At 37.3% G+C, this 26,018-nt stretch overlaps 1 protein-coding gene and 1 non-coding gene across 3 annotated transcripts; both read left to right on the top strand.

The window, feature by feature from the left end:
- Positions 1-11,502: 11,502 nt before the first annotated feature.
- Positions 11,503-24,714, top strand: LOC129280692 (uncharacterized). Of its 2 annotated transcripts, none has more exons than XM_064109398.1 (7): positions 11,503-12,658; positions 14,983-15,155; positions 15,618-15,695; positions 18,832-19,000; positions 19,451-19,518; positions 20,267-20,395; positions 21,682-24,714. In XM_064109398.1, the coding sequence occupies exons 1-7, from the start codon at positions 12,457-12,459 to the stop codon at positions 21,826-21,828; spliced, it is 966 nt and encodes a 321-aa protein (XP_063965468.1). In that variant the 5' UTR covers positions 11,503-12,456; the 3' UTR covers positions 21,829-24,714. The 2 variants fall into 2 exon arrangements, with proteins under 2 accessions (XP_063965468.1, XP_063965469.1); XM_064109399.1 differs by having other exon boundaries at positions 12,428-12,606.
- On the top strand, positions 23,679-23,749 carry TRNAA-AGC (transfer RNA alanine (anticodon AGC)). The gene has a single exon. It is a non-coding gene; the product is annotated as a tRNA-Ala (tRNA).
- Positions 24,715-26,018: the final 1,304 nt, after the last annotated feature.

The following is a 26,018-nucleotide window of genomic DNA, read 5'->3' as shown; positions in this document are numbered from 1 at the left end:
ATGAAAATAAAATGAATATTAGACCAAATGGTTATGAGACGAAATGATCATTGACAAACGGGTTATGAGACGAAGTGATGATTGGAACAGATGGTCACTGGACCAAATGGTTGTTGGACGAATATTGATGGACGTAATGACATTAGACTGATTGAATTGGCAATTTACCATTCATAGGACACCATCTCCTAGACAGAAATGAACTTTATAGTATATACATTCTCACAATCGGTGGCGCAATGAGCAAAAACTTTTGAGAATACCAGATATGGTGGATAAAGCAAGAGTTCTAAAACATTGCGAGCAAGCGAAGCAAGTATTTTCCCACGAGGTGGGAAAATACTCTTGCTTCGCTTGCTCGCAGCGAAGATAAACAAGTTATTAGAGCAAAGCGAACGTAGTTGGAAATATCTTTTAAATTATTGGTTATCAAAGATTGATGAAATTCCTTTATGTTTTGAATACAATATATCAAAAAAAGATTATGCATTATCTTTGTACAAAAGCAAATCTACCTAGTTTTTACCATGATTTTCTTTGTAGCTGGTCTAAGTTAAGATTTGGAGTAAAAAAACATTGAAAATGAAATCATTTGGAATAACAGCAATATAACTTTTATTAAACGTATGTTGGTATTTGAGAAATGGAAGCATGCAGGTATAATTAGGGTAAAAGATGTTATAAAAAATCGTCAGTGGTTAGCACCAAATATTTTGAATAAATCTGTCTATTCTTTTCAGCTTTTATTTGATTAAGAATATGCTAAATTAAGAAAGTCTTTTCCTGTCTATTGGTTGAATAAGTTGTTTAAGGAGAATGATCTAATCGATCTAAAAAAAAGTGAACGAATTTTAATTTCATTAAAAAGTGGAGTACAAATAACTCTAGATTCTTAACCTACAAGAAAGATATATTCATTATTATGTGCGGAGGTATCTGAAGATCCAGGCATTGTATTCTTTTGGTCTAATCTTTTCTCATTACCAGTTTCCTTTAATTGGAACCAGGTATCTTATTTTAAGTTGCATTTAATTATAGATAACAGAATTAGACAATTCAGTTTAAATTTTTGAACAGGATTTTACCCTCAATTTATTTAAGTGCCATGTATAGTAAAAAAACAACACATGCAACATTTGTGGAGAAGTTGATACCACTTTTCATTTCATACTGTATCGTGAATATGTTCGATTATTTTGGAAGATTATATATAGAAAGATTGGTATTTTATATTTTCAGATTTAGATTATTATTTCTATAGACGAAAAACATTAATTACAGGTTATGATCTACAAATTCCAGCCATGTTATGTGTAATCTATTTTGTGTTATTGCTCAATTTGTTATATATCGAAATTATATAAAAAGCATATTCAAAGGAAAAAATATGATTCAAATTCTTTATGGATTGAATTCAAGCTTACAGTGGTTTTCATTTAGAAAGTTTATGTAAACAAAAAAGCAACTTCGGAATTTTGAAAAAAATGTGATATTCAAAAAATTATTGCATTATTGAATTAAATTGATTTTTTATAATTGTTTGTATACATGTACATATTATTGTGAATAAATACCTCGATTAAGAGAATAAAAGAAGAAAAATCCCACCATTTGCATAAGAATTCATGTTGATTTTGATATAATATTGAAAAGATAGTATTTCACCCTTTCCATGTCCTTTTCTTTCTTTTTCTCCTCTTCTATTTTTCTTGTTCGTGAAACTTTTGGATGGCATGGACCCGATTAAGCCACCCCCATCATTACACCAGTGCTCACAATCCTTGGAAAAAACATGATTATAGGCGTACCGTTCGCATTCAGATTAAGGGGATACCCACATGATGCCTACATTATATTTATGGTCCCTGCAAAACTTCACTTCCCAAGCAACAATTACTTGCTTTTATTATTGTTGTATATATACGATTTTAAAAATGAAAAGGTTACTAATATTGAAATATCACCGGGAGCGGTCTGGTATTAAAGACACAAATTTCACCCGATCAGTAAGTATAGTCTCCCACCTCATGCTGCCCATGGCAGGCAGTTTATCTTGTAAATGTCAAAAATTTCCTAAAGCCTCTAGAATCCCCCCATAACCAAAAAAAAGTTTGGAACCGTGCCTTCCTACAGATACCTAGGATCCCCTATTTACTTAAAGGGTGCTTCGATTGGTTTATGTTTAAAATTATAACTTTATTGTAAAATTCGTTTGAATCATATTATTCATTAATGACTCAATACAACCACACTTACACGATGCTGCAGATTACCTTTGCAATACCAAATACAGAGACTGCCAGAGAAATTTGCGCTTTTGATAAATGCAAAGTTGGATGAATTTAAGCATCTAACGGCAGATGAATCTACGCATTATACAGTAGTATTTTTATTTTAAATTTGCCGCTTCTGTCTCGAAAGTGTAGGGTGATATAAGACATCTCCGAAGGGGGATGGGGGGGGGGGGGTAATATCCCAATCTCCCGGGATTCATGCCAATGTCTTGTAAATTCAAGTAATCCTATCATCTTAGAAAACATAATAATGATTAGTGATTGTTATTTTTCTCTATTTTCCTACAGATGCCTAAAAATCGACAACAAATGTGCATACAATATACTGCACCAACAAATACATTCATGATACTTTTGAGAATAAAAAAGGAATGGAAATTGATATAAAGGTCATTAACTGACATCAGATGTTAATCAAGTAACTCTTGGAAAATATTATCACCGTGGTCTCATTACATTGTTTTCTGAAACCACATAACAAGATTGAATATTTTATGAAATTAAATAATTTCCCATTAAAAGGACTTTTAGACACCATGACTGTCACTCTAAGAATCTGCAAGAATCTTCAGGATTGAAGGAAGCAGACTAAAAAGAAGAAGAAGAAGAACAAGTTGTTTAAACTTGATATATTTGATCAAACTTTTCAAACAACTTATTAAAAAAAAGTTTAAACAGTACAACAGTAGATGTTAGAGTGACGGGCTTATACAAAGTGCTTAATATTTTAACAGCGTTTTAACAGTGTAGGCCTGTTTGTATCTAGGCCTATATAGCAACTGTCTATAAATGAATTGCAAAATTAACTAAATTATCATAATGTGCAATTATAAAGTATACAAGAATAAAATAAAAGATCGAAATGCCTAAAATCCTGGGAATTTCATGATTTTCGGAAACTATATACCTAGGCCTGTGTATACTACATTAATTAAAAGTGGTGATAATGAAATGAGATACTGCAAAAATGTTCTTTGATAAAGTGCAGGATCCCCTCTCCCCCTCTCGATCCCCCCCCCCCCCTCTCTCTCTCTCTAATTTCTAAATGAATATAGGCCTAACATTTTCAACTACTGTATACAGTGCATGAATGAGAGTTGACTTACATTGCCACCATATCCATAGATGAAGAAACTCAGCCTCTGGAGAGAGACAGAGAGCAGAAGATCAAGTTCACATAATTATCGAAGCTGTACGAGCCTATATCGGAGCTTATACAATCCATGTACGTCTACAGAATTCCATGGTCCCGGTTGTAATTATACCAGAGAATTTTCACGACACACGTACATTGTCAGTGATTTACATTGACAAAGTTGGTACCAGCCAATCAGATGCAAGGATGTTCATAGCTTGTAACACGGTTGTGATGAAGATCACTGTGAAAATTCTTCTTGAAATACCCTCTGATCGACCAGGGAATTATCTCACTAACAATTCCCGGCTTCGACAATGATCGGGTACAGTAGGCATATTATACCTTTGCTTTGAGCTTGACCAATGAATGGACTAGCTCGTTCAATCGACAAAGCTTTCATTTAATTGGTAGCTTAACATATTTTCTTGATGTGCTTATGATGGCCATCACGAGCTCATGGCCACAATTAATCACAACGACGAAACCTACCCAGGTAACAATACAGCGTTGGACCAACGTTGGATCAACGTTGGGAAATTTTTTCCCAACGTTGCCTCAACGTTGGCAGGCCAACGTTGCATCATCGATAGAAGTGCACGCGCATACATCGTCAGACCAACAACATTTCCAACGTCAGTTCAACGTTGTCCAGCAACAATATTTCAACGTTGTCTGGCAACGTTGATCCAATGTTGGCTAAATAGTCAAATACAACATTGCTACAACGTTGGTAAGCAACGTTGCATCATCGATAGAAGTGCACGTCCATACATCGTCAGACCAACAACATTTCCAACGTCAGTTCAACGTTGTCCACCATCAATGCTCCAACGTTGGTATAATGTCGGCTGAGTTGCTGCAACGTTGATGGGCAACGTTGAAGCAGCGATGGACGTGCACTTGCATACATCGTCAGTCCAACTATGTTTACAACGTTGGTTCAACGCTGTCCAGCAACAATGCTCCAACGTTGTCTGGCAACATTGCTCCAACATTGTTACAACGTTGTCACAACGTTGCTCCAACATTGCTCCAGCGTTATTCCAACGTATGGCAGTAATTAACAAAACATTAATTGGTTTCAAGGTGAAGTCCACCATTACAACTCTACACTCTAATCTTTATCATCATGTCTTATCCTATCCTAAAATCCTACATCCTAATCCTATATCCTATTCCTATCATCCTACACCTATCCACTGTATCCTGTCATTGACTCCTATATATAGAGCAACTTTGCTATACTTGGCAGAATACAGTTAATATAATTTTCCACACTTAACCTTGAATATTTCACTTAGAATAATATGTTTTGATTATAAATGATATGGTAATGGAGCCACATACTTTTCTGAAACTTTTCATGGTGGAAATATTGAATAAACATAAATACTCTAACTATTATAGCAATATTACCTAAAATTTTGGTCATTTACTGATGTAATGAATATTCATGAGTGCATAATCATTGTCCAGATGAGGCAGGTATGGCAGCGTTGGTCCAATGTTGGTCCAACGTTGGGTGACGTTGATCCAACGTTGGTATAATGTTGGTCCAATGTTGATGGAAAGTTGATTCAACTTTAGTCCAATGTTAGTCCAACGTTGGCGTAAACGTTGATTCAATGTTTGTCTAATATCGGTTAAATGTTGTTGTAACGTTGATTCTTTGTTGGTCTAATTTTAAACAAATCCAACGATGCGCCATCTCCATCAAACAGTTTTCAACACTGTGCCATCATCATCTGTCACCTGTTCATGATTCTATCAAAAAACATTACAACTATTATTACAGCTATTCATTTCTTTTCATTCTTTCTGTTACAAGTCTCTTAACATAATTAAGAGGAATCAAGAGAATTACGTGTGATATTTATTGAGGCCTTTGTAGCATTCAAACTTTTTTGACATCCTCTTTTTCTCAAACAAGACTTATACCAAAAAAACATATGCATATGTAATAAGAATTAAGATGTATTACATTTTCTTGCGAGTTGCAATCTCTGTTTCTGTCTACAATTGTTTGATGACTCGGTATGCAATGCCAATTGCAACGTCAGTAATCATCACAAAAACTCACATGTGTAATTGCAGTCTCTCAGTATTTACAAAATCTAAAAAGGAGGTCGCGTAACTTGGCCTCACTCAGAGTAACGTAGCTACTGCCTACTGTAACTAAAGAGTGCCTCTTTTTGATTAAGATAGAAGTCAACTGATATCTCAATATGCATGGCCATGGCCTAGTCTCGCTCGTGCCATAACTATTAAATGATATTTCAGCGTTAAGTGTAGCATGCCTCACATAGCAACTACAGGTTTGACTGCAGTTGGAAAACACTCGGTCCAGGCTAGGCCAGGCAGGACCGACCAGGTCAATTCAAGGCAGCGTATAATAAATAAGGCAGGAATGCCAGGTAGCAAGTCATTGGGTGATTTCAAGTACGGTGTACGGTGTTGAGAGCGTGAAAGGGCTGCTGAACTGAGCTCCAACACCAAGCGTAATATTATTTTTCATTGAAATGTATTAAAACTCTAATGATTTGCTCGCATCTTAAATGTAAAAGATAATTTTACGGAGATGGTTCGTCGTGTTCGCCCCCTGTTCGTGAACTACAGTTCATCAACACCAACACTGAACTTTAAATCACGATTCTCCCAATCCCTGGGGGTCGGTGTTGCTGAATGGGGAAATTGCTTGTAGATCATCAACACCATGCAGCCACAGTGCAGTTTTGGGTTCAGCAGATGACAATCAACACCAGCCTTCAACACAAACTGCCGGAAATACACCATATTTTCCGATGTCAATATCAACACCAGCCTGATTCAAGTACGGTGTTGTCACAACACCAACACTAACCCAGGGAGCTCCGGCCCTCTCAGCGGGCCGGAGCCCAGGGGCTTACCGTGTAATTCACCATACCCACGGTATAGTAGCGTGAAGTATGGTCTAAATAATTATCCGAATAAATAGTTAAAACAGAAATTAAGCACTTACCACGATTATATGGATGAAGGTCTAAAGAGTGGCAGCTTCCTGACATCGAGGCACAGACTGGAACCTCAAAAAACGAAAAGTTCTGTCGCGGTAGCTCTCCTTCTTTCAGAATTCATAGCAAAATGGCCGTTCGAGACCGGTACCGAGGTTGTAGGGCGCATGCGCGAATTTGACAAAGTCTATATGCGCTAGTGCTATTAGCCTCGGTCTCAATCGGCCATTTTGTTTTGAATTCTGAAAGAGGAGAGCTACCGCGACAGAACTTTTCGTTTTTTGAGGTTCCAGTCTGTGCCTCGATGTCAGGAAGCTGCCACTCGTTAGACCTTCATCCATATAATCGTGGTAAGTGCTTAATTTCTGTTTTAACTATTTATTCAGATAATTATTTAGACCATACTTCACGCTACTACCGTGGGTATGGTGAATTACACGGTAAGCTCCAGGGGGGCGTTTCATGAAAGGACTTGTCGGACGTTTTATCCGACAAGTCCCATTTTATCCGACAGTTACCATAGGAACAGTGTCTCTCAGCCAATCAAAATCATGGAAAGATGTCAGATCTGACAACTTGTCGGATGAAAATATTGATGAAACGCTCCCCTGGGCTCCGGCCCGCTGCGCGGGCCGGAGCTCCCTGGCCTGGGTTACACCAACACCAGATTTCAACACTGTACTTGAAAATCATCCAATGACTGTTGCCTTGCCCTTGGTATCGCATACTCGTTCCCACTCACACGTATTGCGAGGTTAGTATTAGTCACTCACACAAGCTAATTACGAGGTTAGTTAGTATGTTATACTGTGCAGTGACTGGTGTTAAGTACTACTTTACTACTACTTACATCAATATACTAGCGTCGGACTGTACGCGCACAGAAGCTGACTCCGGGATCTTTCGGAGGGGATCAATGGTTGCAGTTACCGATTATCTGCAAGTGCAAAGAAAATTCCACTGTAGATTGTAGGTCCTAAATATGCAGCTTATAAGTACTGTTCCAGATCACTAGATATTCTGGAATTTAATTGTCTATATCCACTATCCAGTCCAAATTCTGCCAGATTCTTCAAGTTCAAAATTGAAGGAAGCAGACTACACACACATGACAGAAGGAGTCCGACGTCAGAATAGTATGGTATTTTTAAATAGGCACATTTGATGCTTGTATTTCCTTCTTCAATTTCTTTTAGTTATGTGACGGTAGGCCTATGATATATCTCGTACTTACTGTGAAAAGGCCTAGCCAGCTGCAAAGGACGAGGGCGTTTCTGGAAATTCTGGTCTTGAACTACATTTTTTTCCTGTTTTTCTCCTTTTTTTTCTACATTAATCGACACATTTGCATCCCCCGGTGCATGCAGCCTCTCTATTCTACCCCATCTTTATTTTTGTTTTCCCCTTAGACTTAGTTTTAGTTCCTCTTTCCCTTCCCATTATGTTCCTTCTCTCTCGATTTCTTTTCCCCTTATTGCTGGGGGATACCAAGGGTGACATGGATAGACAAGCAAACTTACTTGATCGACCCCCCCCCCTTGGCCCCATTGGAAATTATGCGAGTATAGTCGTCTGTATATCATTATCAATTCTCCAATGAACCAGTTTCTAACGTTCTCAACACTGTGTATATTATGCCGGGATATTATGTTGACTGTCAAACAAATATCCAACAAACTATAGTTTCCAACATTGTGTCAATGTTAACTGTCAACAACTCTCCAATAAACTATTCCAATTACGCTGTCCACATTGTGCCATTGTCCGTTGTTCAACAACTCTCCATCAAACTAGTTTCCAACTTTGTCAACGTTGTGCCATTGTCGACTGTCCAACAAATCTCCAAGAAAATAGTTTCCAACGTTGTTCCTTTGTCGGTTGTTCAGCAACTCTCCATCGAACTAGTTTCCGACGTAGTCAACGCTGTGCCTTTGTTGGCTGTTCAACACCTATCCAATCAAACACGCGTTTCCAACGTTGTGACGTTATTGGCCGTGTCCAACAAATCTCCAACACACTAGTTTCCAATGTTGTGCCATTGTCTGTTGTTCAACAACTTTCCAACGTTGCCAACGTTGTGTCATCGTCGACCATCCTACTGATCTCCAATCTACCAGTTTCCAACGTTGTGCCAGTGTCAGTTGTTCAACAACCTCCCATCTAACTAGTTTCCAGCTTTATCAACGTTGTGTCATTGTATACTATCTAACTAATCTCCAATCTACCAGTTTCCAACGTTGTGCCATCGTCGACTATCCAACAAATCTCCATCGAACTAGTTTCTAGCTTTGACAACGTTGTGCCATAGTTGGTTGTTCAACAACTTTCCATCGAACTAGTTTCCAACGTTGCCAACCTTGTGTCATCGTCGACTATCCAACTAATCTCCAACCTACTAGTTTCCATCGTTGTGCCATTGTCGACTGTCCAACAACTCTCCAACTAACAAGTTTCCAACGTTGCCAACGTTGTGTCATTGTTGATTGTTCAACAACTTTCCATCGAACTAGTTTCCAACGTTGCCAACCTTGTGTCATCGTCGACTATCCAACTAATCTCCAACCTACTAGTTTCCATCGTTGTGCCATTGTCGACTGTCCAACAACTCTCCAACTAACAAGTTTCCAACGTTGCCAACGTTGTGTCATTGTTGATTGTTCAACAACTTTCCATCGAACTAGTTTCCAACGTTGCCAACCTTGTGTCATCGTCGACTATCCAACTAATCTCCAACCTACTAGTTTCCATCGTTGTGCCATTGTCGACTGTCCAACAACTCTCCAACTAACAAGTTTCCAACGTTGCCAACGTTGTGTCATTGTTGATTGTTCAACAACTTTCCATCGAACTAGTTTCCAACGTTGCCAACCTTGTGTCATCGTCGACTATCCAACTAATCTCCAACCTACTAGTTTCCATCGTTGTGACATTGTCGACTGTCCAACAACTCTCCAACTTACTAGTCTCCACCCAGGACCAAAATCCAGTTAAAACCAATTAGGGCAAAACCAATTGAAACCAGTTGGCCAACTGGTTTCAATAGGGAAATTGGAACAACTGGTTCCAATTGAAAACCAGTTGCCAATTGGTTCCAGTTAAAACCAATTGGGCAACTGGAACCAGTTGGCAATTGGTTCCCAGTTGTTCCAATTTCCCTATTAAAACCAATTGAATCCAATTGGAGGCAACTGGTTTCAATTGGTTCCAGTTGAAACCAATTGGAGGCAACTGGTTTCAACTGGAACCAGTTGAAACCAATTGGTTTCCAACTGGATCCAATTGGAACTTCCAGTTGGAACGAACTTAATTAGTTACAAATTAATTAGCATTTGCAGTAACTATTTCTCATGCCAACACAGAAGCAGTGTTATATGTCTATTAATACCAATGTAAAGGGCATTGATAAAATACAGACTTTCATGTATATATATTTATATGGAAGATCTTCAAATATATGTACTTTTATTTGATGTAATTTGGTAACAGTTAGTGGTGTACTAATTATCCTTTAATCTGTTTTAATTATAATCTATAACATTTATGAACATGGTTTTCACTGCTAAGTATTCTAAATACTAATCTTTAAAAAGTGTGGTACTTGAAATTGTAAAGAATTAAATAGATACATTGTTAATGATGATTAATCTCATAAAACATTAATCTGTGCACACTGGCAAATAATATGCAAATTAACTGGTTTCAATTGGATCCAGTTGGGTAACTGGAAAATTTCCAATTGGAAACCAATTGGAAATAATTTCCAGTTACCCAACTGGTTCCAATTAGAATTCATTTCCAGTTACCCATCTTTCCAGTTAGAAGTCATCTCAGTTACCCAATTGGTACCAGTTAGGATTTCCAGTTACACAACTGAATGGTTCAAGTTAGGATTTCCAGTTACCCAACTGGTTCCAGTTAGAAATCATTTCCAGTTGGAAGTCATTTCCAGTTACCCAACTGGTTCCAGTTAGGATTTCCAGTTGCCCAACTGGTTCCAGTTAGAAATCATTTCCAATTGGAAGTCATTTCCAGTTACCCAACTGGTTCCAGTTAGGATTTCCAGTTGCCCAACTGGTTCCAGTTGGGATTTCCAGTTACTCAACTGGTTCCAGTAAGAAATCATTTCCAATTGGAAGTCATTTCCAGTTACCCAACTGGTTCCAGTTAGGATTTCCAGTTGCCCAACTGGTTCCAGTTGGGATTTCCAGTTACTCAACTGGTTCCAGTTAGAAATCATTTCCAGTTGGAAGTCATTTCCAGTTACCCAACTGGTTCCAGTTAGGATTTCCAGTTGCCCAACTGGTTCCAGTTAGAAATCATTTCCAGTTACCCAACTGGTTCCAGTTAGGATTTCCAGTTGCCCAACTGGTTCCAGTTGGGATTTCCAGTTACTCAACTGGTTCCAGTAAGAAATCATTTCCAATTGGAAGTCATTTCCAGTTACCCAACTGGTTCCAGTTAGGATTTCCAGTTGCCCAACTGGTTCCAGTTGGGATTTCCAGTTACTCAACTGGTTCCAGTTAGAAATCATTCCCAATTGGAAGTCATTTCCAGTTACCCAACTGGTTCCAGTTAGGATTTCCAGTTGCCCAACTGGTTTCAATTGGTTTCAACTGGAAATTGTTAAATTCCAGTTAAAACCAATTGAAACCAGTTGAAACCAATTGAAACCAATTGAAACCAGTTGGAAATCCAACTGGTTTCAATTGGATTTTGGTCCTGGGCAACGTTGTGCCATTGTCGACCGTCCAACAAATCTCCAACAAACTAGTTTCCAACTTTGTCAACGTTGTGCCATTGTCGGTTGTTCAACAACTTTCCATCGAACTAGTTTCCAACGTTGCCAACGTTGTGCCTTTGCTGGCTGTTCAACAACTATCCAATCAAACGTGTTTCCAACGTTGTGACATTGTCGACTGTCCAACAACTCTCCAACTAACAAGTTTCCAACGTTGCCAACGTCGTGTCATTGTTGATTGTCCATCATCTTTCCATCAAACTAGTTTCCAACGTCGATTCAACGTTAATCCATCAAGTTTTTCCAACGTCCAACGACTTTCAAGTTTCCAACGTGGAGCCACCCTTGTAAAAAAGTACTGCGATTACCGCGGTACTACTGCGGTACTACCACAGTACTACTGCGGTACAATTGAAGTACTTGTAGTACCGCGGTACTACCGCGGTACTACCGTGGTACTTATGCAGTAGTACCGCAGTACAATTGAAGTACTTGTAGAACCGTGGTACTATCGTGGTACTACCGTGGTACTTATGCAGTAGTACCGCAGTACAATTGAAGTACTTGTAGAACCGTGGTACTATCGTGGTACTACCGTGGTACTTCCGTGGTACTTATGCAGTAGTACCGCAGTACAATTGAAGTACTTGTAGAACCGTGGTACTATCGTGGTACTACCGTGGTACTCTTGCAATAGTACCGCGGTACAATTGAAGTACTTGTAGAACCGTGGTACTATCGTGGTACTACCGTGGTACTACCGTGGTACTCCTTATCACTAAATATGGCTCAGAATATGCTTATTATCTGTATCAACATCCATTTTTACTAAATAAACTGGTTTTTAACATTACAAATTGTGATAGCCAACAAATTCCTCATGTATTTCTTGGTTTTTAATTTCTTATGTATTTGTTTGATATTATATTTTTTTTTGTTTTTCTTTTTATGGAAAAAATATTGAACATTATTCAACAACTTTTAGCCCCAAATCAAATGATTGCAGTGATGAAAAAGAAAAATAATGAGGGTTTTGACTATTCTTTGAAAAAAAAAACAATTCCCACAGGATTTGTACACAAATTTATATAGGCTAATTAATCTTTACATGCAATATGGACATTGAACAGTAAAATCATGCGATGTAATATGTACGCGATTGTTTGACAATCGTGATCACCTGAAGGACGCATGCGCGTATCTCGAAAAATCACGTGACGCGCGTGCACCTTTTTTATTGGATCGTAGAAAGGCGCGCGCGATCGTCTATTTTTCATTCAAGATCTCAGCTTCACTATGCCGCCACCAGCTTCAGACGAGTTCTTCTGTCTTTTTGAATTTGAAAGCGATGACAGCGTCGAAATTGGACCATTTTCTTGGATATTAGACACGGACAAGGATGTGGATCCTGAAAGCTATGTCGATCAAGCTGTTGAAGTTATGTGGGTCAGTGGCAGCAAAACGGAGAAGTATCGAGCAACAGTGTTGGCTGTAAATAGTAAGTCCGTACGGTGTACCCATGCAACTCAGTCCCATGCATCATGCATGCATTACTATACGATAATTGTGGTCATACATATTTACAATGACGTACATGTCAACGAATAATGTCAAAAATACATATTCTCTGCATAAAATCAAATTGAAAATTATATGATCGGCTGCACAATCTCATAATGAACACATCTGATGTCATACAATATTTAAGTCTAATAAAGAATTTAACGTAGGCCTACATATTTTTCTTCAAGTTCAAATCGACTTTCAAATAGGCCTAGATCTAAACCTTCCAAAAAGAAACTGCGTCTGCGAAGCCGAAGACAAACGTGTGCATGGCCATGGGAATGTAACATTATTGTTGACATGCTCACTCACTGCCACCATTCCTAATCCTATATATTCTTGTCATATGTGTAAAACACCTTGTGTATGTTAATAGTAGATCTACTTGTGACTCATTAACCCATCAATGATCAAGGACGAGAGCTATTTAAAGCCTAAAGGCTAAAGGCCAAATTGATCATTGTTTTCCTCTACAAATTGGCAACTCGTATTTGTCGTAAATTTTGTTGGCCATTATTCGTTAAAATATCACTACCATCCCACAAATATGCGGGGCTTAGCCTTGCCCTTAGGCACTGATGGGTTAACAGTCAATTGACATGGTCCATTGACTTGTAGGCCTACCACTAGGCCCTACCAGTATTACAGTCAATGTACTATTAATTAGGCCTAGATCTATATTGATTCAAATTGTTATTTTGGTAAAAAAAGGTGTACAATTGCACACCCCCCTGGCATTTCAACAAATATTTGGCCGATTGAAATTTGCGCAAATTGATGCTCTAACTAATAATGATTGATATGTGACAAAAATTTCAAAGAAATTCGAAGGCGGGAACTCACGATATCGCCTTATCGGTGTCAACATGGCAATGGCTGCGATTGCGATGCCGATGGAGAGTAGTTGTTGCCTCCGATCGTACAACCAATTGTGATGGATCACAAACAATTATAACGCTGTGAGTGTGATAACATTAACAAGACTTTTTACATTTTTTTCTGTTATTTTTTCCCTTATAATTTATATTCATAATGGAAAAAAGTTTATCACATGTTATGATCAGCGTTATTATTGTTTGGGATTGATCACAATTGGTTGTACGATCGGAGGCAACAACTACTCTCCATTGCGATCGCATTGGATGTCGATGCCGATATCGTAATGTATTAATCATTATTAGAGCATCAATTTGTGCAAATTTCATCTCAATCGGCCATACACTTTTGAAATGCCAGGGGGGTGTGCAATTGTAGACCTTTAGGCTTTACCGTTATTTTTGTTAACTGAATTTGACTTTGTATTTGAATGTTCTACTAGCTACTCTTCTATATTATAAACATTGTCTGTGATTTATGTTCTGATGTTCGTACATTGCCATGATGTTGGTATATTGCAGTGAGTGCGATGTAAACAGTGGCACTGACCACATGATCACGTAGTACTAGTAAATTTCCAAGACCAAGCCTCACATGCATTATCAACATGTCTGTTATTTAACTCCGGGCATCGCTAGCAGATTTTTTTTTATTTTTTTTTTAAATTATTTTAAAGCAGTTTTTCGCTGCGCATTACTCCCATTAGACATTTTTGGCTCCGGATCACTAGCGCTGTCGCGCTAGCGATCCCCGGAGTTACATGTCTGTTAACTCCGAGGATTGCCACGCTGCGCGTGGCGATCCGAATCCACTCAAAAGTGAACAAAAAAAGTTCACATTTGTGCAGCTGAATTCAGCTTTAAAATAATAAAATCATGCAATACTTAATTACCACCAAAATATGACGCAATATGCTAGCTTTGCTGTGCCTCCATAAAAGAATCGGATTTCCCCCTCCATTCGGCACAAATTCAGTCATTTAATGGCTTCCGAGACTTCCCTCCCGTGGCCAACTGCACAAATGTGAACTTTTTTAGTTTTTTGTTCACTTTTGAGTGGATTCGGATCGCCCCAGAGTTATGTCTGTATGTGTGGCGCTGACGAGCTGCATGAATGATGAGGTAGGTACTAGAAATTGACAATCTGACATAAACATGATTATGTGCATGATTATTTTTTAGAAGTGCCCTAGCCTGTTAAAAAAAATTTTCGGGGTCTCCCTGATATGTTAAAGCAATTATCATGATTATGGAGACATTTGAAAAGTGATTTTTGTATTAATTATTTCCATAAACCAAACCAAATGAGGAGTGGGAAAGCTCCAAGTGAGTTTGTTTGAAATTGTATAGTTAATTTTTTAATTTGTTTCAAAATTGTTTAAAGGATCCAAGGATAATCTCATCAGAAAAAGGAACAAGATGTGTGACGGGCAATCAATGGAGACTGATAAGGAAACTGGGAGAGGGAAGAGAAAGAAGAAACCAACACGCACATACATGTATTCATCTTCGGAGTTGGAGACGGATGATGAGGAGCCTCAACCAAAAGAAACAAAGGTGTGTGTACATGTGTCATATGATATCCCAACACTGGAAGTAATTTTTGATGACTGACAGATTAACAAAATCTTTCTATCCAGTTATCATTTACAAACTCATCAACAAACATAGTCAATAAATCCTTTACAGTTTACAGAAATAACATTGTTGGCTTTGTTTCAATATTATGCAGCTCAATCATATTTATAAACAAATGTTCTGGTTAAAATGTATAAGGAGGGATATTTGTTTTCAATTTGTAGAAACAGAATAACATGTTTTTGCTCTTTTTTTAAATTTCTTGGGTGCTTAATACAGATGGTTCTAAGCGTCTACATATTGCTAAATTTTTCTTCATGAAGTAACTGCAATCGCCAATGGTTGTGTAACTTGTGTGCCTAGACAATTCCCAAGATGCTAAACAGTACTATTTAAAAAAAATCATAAAATTGTTTTTACTTCTATCTTTTCCTTTTTCAGAAATCAAAATCAAAAATTTCACAGTGCAATGAGATGGCCAGGGATCTCAGGAAGCAAATGTTTGGTGCCAATGAAACGGTATGTGCAGCTATTTAAACACCTTGGAATTGCAACTTGCAAGCGTGATTAATCTAAGGTACCTGTTGATGCATAGTAAGCTATAAGTTTGTTCACATATGCAAAGTGTCCTAAAATCACTGTTATATGACAATTAACTAAATGCTCAGTCCTGGGCAAGTCCAAGATAACGCGCGTGTTACGTATGGGACATTTCAGAGGCTTTTATTTCCAGAAAAATGGTGTAAAGGAACTTTGATTGCATTGAATTTAACCATGGTGATTGATATCCAGGAGAAGTGTATTCATGTAAAAAATTGTGAGAAATGACCTTGACAATGAGATTTTAGAAGAGAAAATGTGTGCTGTTACGTATGGGACCAGAAGAAAAGAGATTTTTTTAATTTCTTTTTCAAGTTGAAATTGCTCAGAAAGTATTTCATTTAAAACCTTGAAACTCACTGTGATAAAAGTCACAGCACTCAAGTTTACCAAGGATAAATTTCATGTAAAAAGGCAGAAAGCTCTAAGTACAGGCTCTGATTAAAGACAGATATGACGTGTTACGTATGGGACATTTTTTCCCCTATTCGTTTAGTGTGTGGAAAGCGTATATTGGATTTTTGGTCTGGTTACCAAAGTGAAATAAGCTGTAATTAATCAGATTTGTTTGCAAATTGTCAGGAAAATGAAATTCCAATAAAATTTACAACCATAATCATATTTGATTATATTTTTCATTTTTATCTATTTTGTTTCATACGGGCATGCTGCTAATCAACCACTAACTGATTTGAACATGTATTTACTAGTGCTAATTATTATAGAAGTTTTGATGATATTTTTTTGTTTTTTTTATTTGGGGGTGGGGGCAATTTTTATACATTCACTGGGCTTTTAAGTTGTATAATTAAACTGTGTGAAAATGCCTTTTCTATTGTTCAAGAAGAACCACTTGAGTAATACCAGCTATAGATCTACAAACAAGTATGATCATTCTGTGCGAATATAATGAACCACCGTGCACCGTTCTTGGTCTATATTAGTGTATTTTCCCTAAATATGAAATGCCATGAAACAGTTGCATGATTTTTAAAATGAAAGCATACACACCCTTGCTTTTATCAAATACATCTTTACTACCTGTAGATTTAATCTTGAACAGGGGGGCCACAATATGAAATAATACACAGTTAAAATTCTTGATGTTGTCACAGTTTCTAACAAAACTTTTCTGAAAGGCTATTTTTTATGGGCATCTTCTGCATCATCACATAATTTTTGTAAAATTTGTTCTTTTTTTGTTTTTGTTATCCCTCTTCACTGTATTTATCTTACTCAGTAGCTACACTTTCCTCTGTAAAGATGTGAATTTCTTGATTGGTAGTAACTGGTGGAGGTAAAAAAAAAAAATCTGTCTCTGGTTCATTAGCAAAGCTGAACTTTGTTTTGCAAGACTTGTTTTCTTCCTCATGATTCCGAGGCTGACAGTAATGGCAACTGTCTGATTGTCATATATTTTCACCTTTCTTACAAATTAATAAATAAGAGGGTATTTTTTAATCAAATTATAGCATTCTTTCAATCTGAATCAGGTTCTTCTGGATGGCTTAATGTTGTTGCATTTCTTGAAGAACAAATGTGCTCCTTCATATTCAGATTGTTCTCAAATGAAGTGATGACTTCTGTATGGATTATGCTCTACCTAAATTAATATATTTTACACATTTCATGCTGATTTATTTTACCTACCTCTCCCCATTTAGAATGCAGCAGTCTAGTATTGTCTCAAGACAGTGGCTGCAAGATTGGGATGCATGCTGCAGGCTCATTGACCATTCATGTACTGAGAAACTATTGATGCCTGCTGCATGTACATTCGCATGCAATATATATGGGGATGTCCCATACGTAACACATTGTCACATACGTAACATTATTTCATTTGCTAATTAAAAATGGGTCTAATTGTTATTTCTTTTCTTTCTAACCAGTATCTAACTTCTTAACACAATAAATTAGAACTTCCCAGAATAGCACTGCAATAACTTTTACAAATTCAGAAATAAACTAAAAAAATGTCCTCAATTTGTTACGTATGGGACAATCGCTGATAGGACGCGACCTAATTTGCATAATTAATTGCGTCGTGCATAAATTTTCATACCAAATTAAAATAGATGATGAACCTCTTAGGTCCACATATTAATAAAATTTCAATTGTGTTCCTTTAAAGGTGTAGATCAGTAGTGGTTTAGGAACTCGAAATGTATTTGAAATCAGGTTAATGGGTATTTATATAAAGAAAACATCATTAAAGAACTATCGTGGAATTTTGGACACCTAATTTTACTTCTGTGTGATTTTATGAATGAAAAAAGGTTGATCTTGTATCCATCGAAGAGCGAAAATTCGTTCGTAAAATTCAAATATCAATACACACGGCCGTTATCGACTTTTGTACGTGGGCCACGTACAAAAGTAAATATCTGTTTTCTTTGATATTTCAGCCATTTCTGAACCGATTTTGATCAAATAAACGTGACATTTGTTTAAAATTAATGATCTTACTTCAGTATTTTTAGTTATTTTCATTCCAGCTCCCAAAATAGTTAAATGGTTCCAATGCCCTCTCGCCCACTACTGATCTTCCTCTTTAAATAATAATGATTTTTTATATTTGTCCCATACGTAACACAGCATTTCTAATTTATGCAAATTAAGTCACTGAAATTTGCATAAATTTGCATGATACAATTTATTCCTTCACAGAATTTTAAATTTCAACTATCATGCTTCAAAATGACACCAAACATTTCAATGTTGAGCAAAGATGAAATTTTGTCTTCTCAGGGGACCTTATCTTGGACTTGCCCTCCTATTGATTGCTACAATTTTAACACATTTGAATGAATCCTTTAAAATTTTCATTGAACATATTTAGCTAAGTAATTAAACATTATAAATGTACAAAGTCAATATATTTAGTTAGATAAGTATGCTAATTGCCATGTAAAATCTTACAAATCCTAATTCACAGTGAAACCTTGTTATTGGTCAAAATTAACTAAATCCTGTTATGACGAGGTAATTGCGCTGGTTCACATTCATAAACCATACTTTTTAACTAGTGTCCGATTTGTTATCATTCTGACAGAAAAAATCAAATGGACGTACGGCAACGGGAAGTGGAACAAGTGGTGAGATAATTGACCTGAAAAAGCAGTTGGAGAAATCAAGGAGAGAGACTGAGGATCTGCAGGTGAAGCTGACTAAGGAGAAGGCAGTTAGGGAAAAGATACAGCAACAGCTGTTGTTTTTGCAAGGTACAGTATTTCCTCCCATTATTTAGTATTCAAATGCTTGGACAATACCTCATAGTCATATACCTCACATATTCGTTAAACAAACCTTTAGTTTATGGTGCCCTTTTGAGCCCATTTAAATAATTCATGTTGAATAGTTGGTACAAAAAAAAGTTGGAATGAGGGGACTTGTTCCATATGTTAACAACTCTGTATAAGCCTTCTGAACTTTGTGAAATTCATGGAGTGGCTTCTTTTTCTGAGGTATCCCAATCTCTCAAAGAAGTTTTCTACTTTTTTTTATCTGTGTCATGATCTTATGTTTGTATTAAATCTCCAGCTCTCTTCTCCATTCTAGAGTATTCAGCTTCGGTTTGGCAAATTTTTCTTCATATAATACCTTCATAGTTTTAAATAGTTCAATTTTTAGTGGTATGAATAAATATCTATGTTATTTTGTTTTTGTTCAAGGAGTGCCTAAATTCATCGAAACCTTTAAAGGGTTCATAGTGGATATGGAGGAGATGTCGAGACTCAAGGTATGTTGTGAATCTTAAGGGGTGGTCACACTGGACATGACTATACCCACGAATTTGCTGTATGCATGTGGTACGAACTAGTGCTCTATGTCTACTGTTCACATATTTGCCAATGCCATGAGAAAGCAGTAAGAATCCGATAACACTTCCATCAAGAATGGAGAAGAACCAGTACGATGTCTTGCGAACTCAGTATGATTGCAGTAAGAATGGTGGACAATACCTATGACATTCTTACTGCAATTGTACCAAGTGTGTAACCCTCGTACTGGTTCTTCTTTCTTGATGGAAGAGTATCGCATATTTACTGCTGTCTCACTGCATTCTTGTGGCATTCGCAAATATGCATACAGTATGCATTGAGCATATGTAGGTATGGTCGATACATGGCGAACTACGATCGTACAGGTTAATACCGCAGGCAAATGTGTACAGCATTTGTGGGTATAGTCATGACTGTGTGATCACTCCTTTAGGCAAAGCGATTCCAGGCCAGCGTGCATTTGTGTTTATGATGAATTACTCTGGATGGATCGTTATATTGTATAGGTCTATGAAAACTGAATCAGTGGGAATTAGTAACTATTTAGAAGTCATTTTTTAGAGGAGGAAACATGCATGCAAATCTCTTATGCTATTTGCTATTTTCTGTTTGCTTTTGTTTCCTTTGATTGCTTGACCTACTTTGCAGTAAAATCTTGGTAAATATTTGATGGTATGAAATATGGATTTTCGTTTTCATTGGCAGGCTGATCATGAAGAGATGCACTGTCCATCAGGAGGGTCATCTACATCATCCTCGCCCGCTCGTTCCTCGCCCGCTCGTTCCTCCACCCAGTCCTCCACCCAATCCTCGCCATCATCAGCACGACCACAGGTAATTACTTCATGTATAAATATTTTAGTTCGACTAAGTGGCCCAGATTCAAAAAGAAAATTTGTACATAACCATGATTAACATTGATTACTGCTCGTATACAAGATAACAATTTCTAATTATATGATGGTTCGAGCTTGCAAATCGGCAAAATATTTCAGAAACATTTATTTGTTGCATTAAGTGTGTACTGTCAATATTGTTAACAGTATTTAGTCCTCACCAGGCCAGGTTAGTCTATAGCCCGCACCCCCCCCCCCACAAGAAATCTCGGCCCCTTATAACGAGGTGTTTGGGACCATCGATTTTACCTTGTCATAAGCGGTATCTCGTTATAAACGGCAGATTCAATAACACATATAGAAACACATTTACAATTGGGACCAAAGGATTCTCCTCGTTATAAGCGGTACAGGGAAACCCCGTTATAACGAACTCGCTTATAACGAGGGGAATCCTTTGGTCCCGATCGTAAATCTGTGTTTTATATGTATTATTAAATCTGCCGTTTATAACGAAGTACCGCTTAATATAACGAGGTAAATTTGATGGTCCCGACCACCTTGTTAAAACAGGGTTACCTGTACTTCATTATAAGCGAGCTCGTTATAAAAGGGTTTCCCAATATCATGATCACTTCTGACAGATGTACCCGTCCATTATGTAATTTTTACTCAGATTACAAAGCTACCAGCAATTTTGATTTGATAATATTTTCTTCATTCATTGTTCGTTTATAGTGGAAAATGTGTGCCATCATGGACATTACATATTTGGGCAAATTATGTAATGGATCCTGATGGTACACATTTTATGAAATAGCTGAACATTTGATGAGCCAAATGTTTGTAAACTTGTAGTGTATAAACTTGTTCATAGCTTTGTATTCAAAGTACAAGTTACATCCTTTAAATTGTGCGATAGCGGAAGCAGGATTTTTTATAGTTCGCAATCGAAGATCCATCTAGTTCATATTTGTAATGTCTTTGACTCTGGAATAGCCCGTATCAGCCTACTTATTATAAAAAGATATCACTGCCCAATCTATGCAGGGCTAGTGCTTAGCTTTTTATTTACAGGTGAACATAACACATTAAATATATTTGATCATAGACTTGTGTGTTGTAGAACCTAACAAGTTTGTGGCTAATACAGAGCTTCTTTCTTATTTCTAGTGGCCAAATAAAATTTCAAGTGGCCATTGGCACCCAAGTCGTGCTATGATTCTCATTTACCTACCTTGACTATAATCTTTTTTTTTTTGTTTTTTACGTGTTCCTTTGCAGGTCATGTCAAGTCAAAGTTCCCAGGAGTGTCATCATCGGAAATCCGCATCGTTATGCGGAACAAAGTTGGCAACGAAATTAAGTTGGCCAAACGTAGATCTCAACCGAAAGAGAACCAAGCCAAAGAAAACCAAGCCAAAGAATTAAACCAAGAACCACAAGATGAGACCGAATGAAGCACTTTGTCAAGATGACTAATTAATTAATAATGAGCTAAGTCTTGTTACTTACTAATTATCCCCTGTTCACTGTCCAGAGGAGGCAAATTTGCGCGACCTGCCACATTCTTCGCACCATTCAGTGACGAGGTCAGTAACATGGGCCTGCCGAACACTGCCAGCATCAGAGGACTTAACAAGCACATGCATATTCTGTTCCAAATATAATTTAGTATGATCATCATGATGCGACCTATCCGAGTATGCCATGTTTGGTACGTTTCTGGCACTTCTGAATCGCCCGTCGCTCCTGTGTATTTTTTTGGTTGATTGGAATATGTTTTAGACCACAGGCATTGCTATAATGCTTGCTACAGACCAACATTAAAAAAAATAATAATAATGTTTTAATAGGGGCCAGAATTATCCTTATCTGATATATTAAAGGTGCTCCTGCATCGTTTATCATACACACAGTGCCATCTTGCGCACAAACTAGCCTAGTTCAAAATGGCGATCTGTAGCGTAGCATCCCAACGCTTGATGATCTTTAACATTTCACCTGTTTCTAAAGCTATTTTGATAAAAAGCTCTTCATGGGCCATCACATCAATTCTAGGCATGTATTGTGTTTTCCGTCCAGCTGGTACTAATATATTAAATTTTATGTTTTGGCATGTGGATATCAAATGACAGTGCGCATGCATCAATCAGTGTTCTTTGTTGGCACCCTTCTAAACAAATAAGTGTCAAGAACTTTCTTGTTGAGTAAATTTTGATCTGATAAGGAAACAATTTGAGATTTTTTTGTGCAAAAAATGGCATTTATATATGATCTACGGATAAAAGCCCAAATTCACCTTGAAGAATGGAATCAAATCAGACTAACAAGAAACTACGTCTCTTGGAAGACATCAAAATTTATATGGGGAACCTAAATTGCCTCAAACATGCATTAAAATTTGAGACATTTGGTATTGTTAATCTGGTCTTTAAACAAAAGCGAATGGAATTAAAATTGCTTTTGTTATGATTTTGAATGACGGGAATATACCAAATTATTTCATGTTCCTGATTGTTCCATACTCTATTTGCCAAAGATATTGCTGAAATGTATTCATTGTGTGCTGAAAAATAACTTTGATAATGTGTATGCGTTTGACGCCATTTATTTAAGTGGCAAATTTCCTCTCGTCCTTTAAAAACTTTGCCTTGTGCCAAATAACAAAGTATGCTCATGTAACATTTTAAAGGCATTGTCTTCTATATGTGTACACAATATATTTACCCTACTTATTTGTTGTGTAAGGTCACATTGATAAAGTGCTGTAACAAATATTGTTATATTATTGATAGATTATCTGTAGTAGTTATAAAAAAGTACTAAAGTAGAGATGTTAGATATCTTCATGTTTTTGTTGCAACTCAGTACAGATGTTTTTAACTACAGTTTTGAGATATTATTGATAGATTATCTGCTACAATTTCTACATATATGATTCATTTATTTATTTATGATTCATTATTTTAAATAATCATATTTTACTTCTATTTACTTACCTTGTCAAAGATTTTCTTTGCTCTTCATTACCTATAATATATATTTATGTTCAGTTTAATTCTCCACTCAATTCAATCTTTATTTGGAAATAAAGATTGAATTGACTGTATTATTCGTGTTAATTATATATTCAAAAAGCTGCATCACTTCGCCGTGATCCCTCGCATAGGCCTATAAAGTTGATTCTATCCTTTGGGTTTATGTCAGGTTTCTATAGCTTCTGACCATACGAGCATTGAAAGTTAAGGGGTTTATGGGACGAATTATCGACTAGGGCCGTCCATAGCTCAGTCGGTAGAGCACCGGGCTAGCAATCCGGAGGTCTCGGGTTCGAATCCCGATGGAACCCCATTTTCTTTGCTCTTTATTACCTATAATATATATTTATGGTCAGTTTAATTCTCCGCTCAATTCAATCTTTATTTGGAAATAAAGATTGAATTGACTGTATTATTCGTGTTACTTGTCAAAGATTGGAAGGAACTTGATTGATGTATGTTTTTGTTCCAACTTGGATACAAGTACGTGTTTTACAACTCAACAGTTCTTGAAAATTTTATAGACTTTATATGAAGCGTAATCTCAACTTGCCTTTACCATAAACATTGTGCTCGAACCTAAAACTCGTTAGTCATAGTAGTTATAAAAAAGTACTAAAGTAGAGATGTTAGATATCTACATGTTTTTGTTGCAACTCAGTAGAGATGTTTTTAACTACAGTTTTGAGATATTATTGATAGATTATCTGCTGCAATTTCTACATATATGATGCATGTGTTTAGTTTTAATGGTTTTAAATAATCATGTTTTACTTCTATTTACTTACCTTGTCAAAGATTGGAAGATTTATGTTTTTGTTGCAACTTTGATACAAGTACGTGGACAGTGTTTTACAACTCAACAGTTCTTGGAAATTGTATAGACTTTTTATATGAAGCGTAATCTCAACTTGCCTTCACCACAAACATTGTGCGTGAACCTAAAACTCGTTAGTCATAGTTGTTATAAAAGTACTAAAGTAGAGATGTTAGATATCTTTGTTTTTGTTGCAACTCGAGTACAGATGATTTTCACTACAGTTTTTATCATGTAAAATATTAAGCATATAACTTTAACTTGCCTTTACTTCAACCAACCATTCAGCCATTGTGTGTGCTAAAACTTCAGGAATCCCGTTACCTCAACCAACCATTTAGCCATTGTGTGTGCCAAAACTTAGTCATGTTAGTAAGAAAGTACATGATTACAGATGTTAAAACATATATATATATATATATATATACATATCTCAAAATAAACTTTTTATAATATTAATACTTTTGTAATTTTCTTATTACTGTGATTAAGCTAAATGAAATTGTGATCGTTTTCATAAAGGTGTGCAAGTACCGCAGTAGCACCAGGGTAGTACCATGGTACAGGTACCACGGTACTATCGCAGTACTATCGCAGTACAGGTTTACAGGTACAGCGGTACTACTGCGGTAGTACCGCAGTATAGGTACCGCGGTACTACCGCAGTACAGGTACCGCGGTACTACCGCAGTACAGGTACCGCGGTACTACCGCAGTACCTGTACTGCGGTACTACCGCAGTATAGGTACCGCGGTACTACCGCAGTACAGGTACTGCGGTACTACGGCAGTACTACTGCGGTACTACCGCAGTATAGGTACCGCGGTACTACCGCAGTACAGGTACTGCGGTACTACCGCAGTATAGGTACCGCGGTACTACCGCAGTACAGGTACCGCGGTACTACCGCAGTACAGGTACCGCGGTACTACCGCAGTACCTGTACTGCGGTACTACCGCAGTATAGGTACCGCGGTACTACTGCAGTACTACTGCGGTACTACCGCAGTATAGGTACCGCGGTACTACCGCAGTACAGGTACTGCGGTACTACCGCAGTACCTGTACTGCGGTACTACTGCAGTACTACCGCAGTATAGGTACCGCGGTACTACCGCAGTACAGGTACTGCGGTACTACCGCGGTACTACCGCAGTAGTACCGACCAATTTACCACGAGTACTACCGCAGTACTTGTACTGCGGTACTTGTACCGCAGTACTACCGCAGTACTTTTTTACAAGGGCAACGTTGGCTTGTTACCTGGGTAGCTACTACTCCAGATCAGACGGGATCAGACAGACCAATCCTTTTATGTTATTATCAAACACCGATTACCAGGGGTGGATCCGCGGATTTTCCGGGGGGGGGGGTATTTTTGTTCTGAACAAATTTTGACATGCAGGCTGTTGTAGGATTTTGTAAATATATAGGCTTAACTATTTAGGCCTACCCAGGGGCGGACCCAGGATATTCCTAGGGGGGGGGGGCACATTTTCCAGATGAAAAATTTGACAAGCAAAAAAAAAAATTTCAACCAAAAATAAGGAAATTTCGTCCACGAAAAAAAATTGACAAGTAAATGAAAAAAAAAAAAAATTCAACAAAAATTACGTCCAAGAAAAAATTTGACAAGCAAAAAAAAAAGTGAGAAAAGGGTCTTCACTTTCGAAGGGGGGGGGGGCACACTTCTGTTTTAACAGCATTTTTACATTATAAATTTTAATTGTGCCTCGGATCCGCCAGTGCATGGGGGCATATG

Source organism: Lytechinus pictus, chromosome 14 (genome assembly GCF_037042905.1).
Source record: "Lytechinus pictus isolate F3 Inbred chromosome 14, Lp3.0, whole genome shotgun sequence".
Classification (NCBI taxonomy): Eukaryota; Metazoa; Echinodermata; class Echinoidea; order Temnopleuroida; family Toxopneustidae; genus Lytechinus; species Lytechinus pictus.
This window is presented reverse-complemented; position numbering and strand designations above follow the sequence as displayed.

Excerpts from the sequence above, each read along its gene's own strand:
- LOC129280692 (XM_064109398.1), top strand. The coding sequence starts at position 12,457 with ATGCCGCCACCAGCTTCAGACGAGTTCTTCTGTCTTTTTGAATTTGAA. Across the intron at positions 15,156-15,617 it reads CTCAACCAAAAGAAACAAAG|AAATCAAAATCAAAAATTTC; the intron begins GTGTGTGTACAT and ends TTCCTTTTTCAG. Across the intron at positions 20,396-21,681 it reads CATCATCAGCACGACCACAG|GTCATGTCAAGTCAAAGTTC; the intron begins GTAATTACTTCA and ends GTTCCTTTGCAG.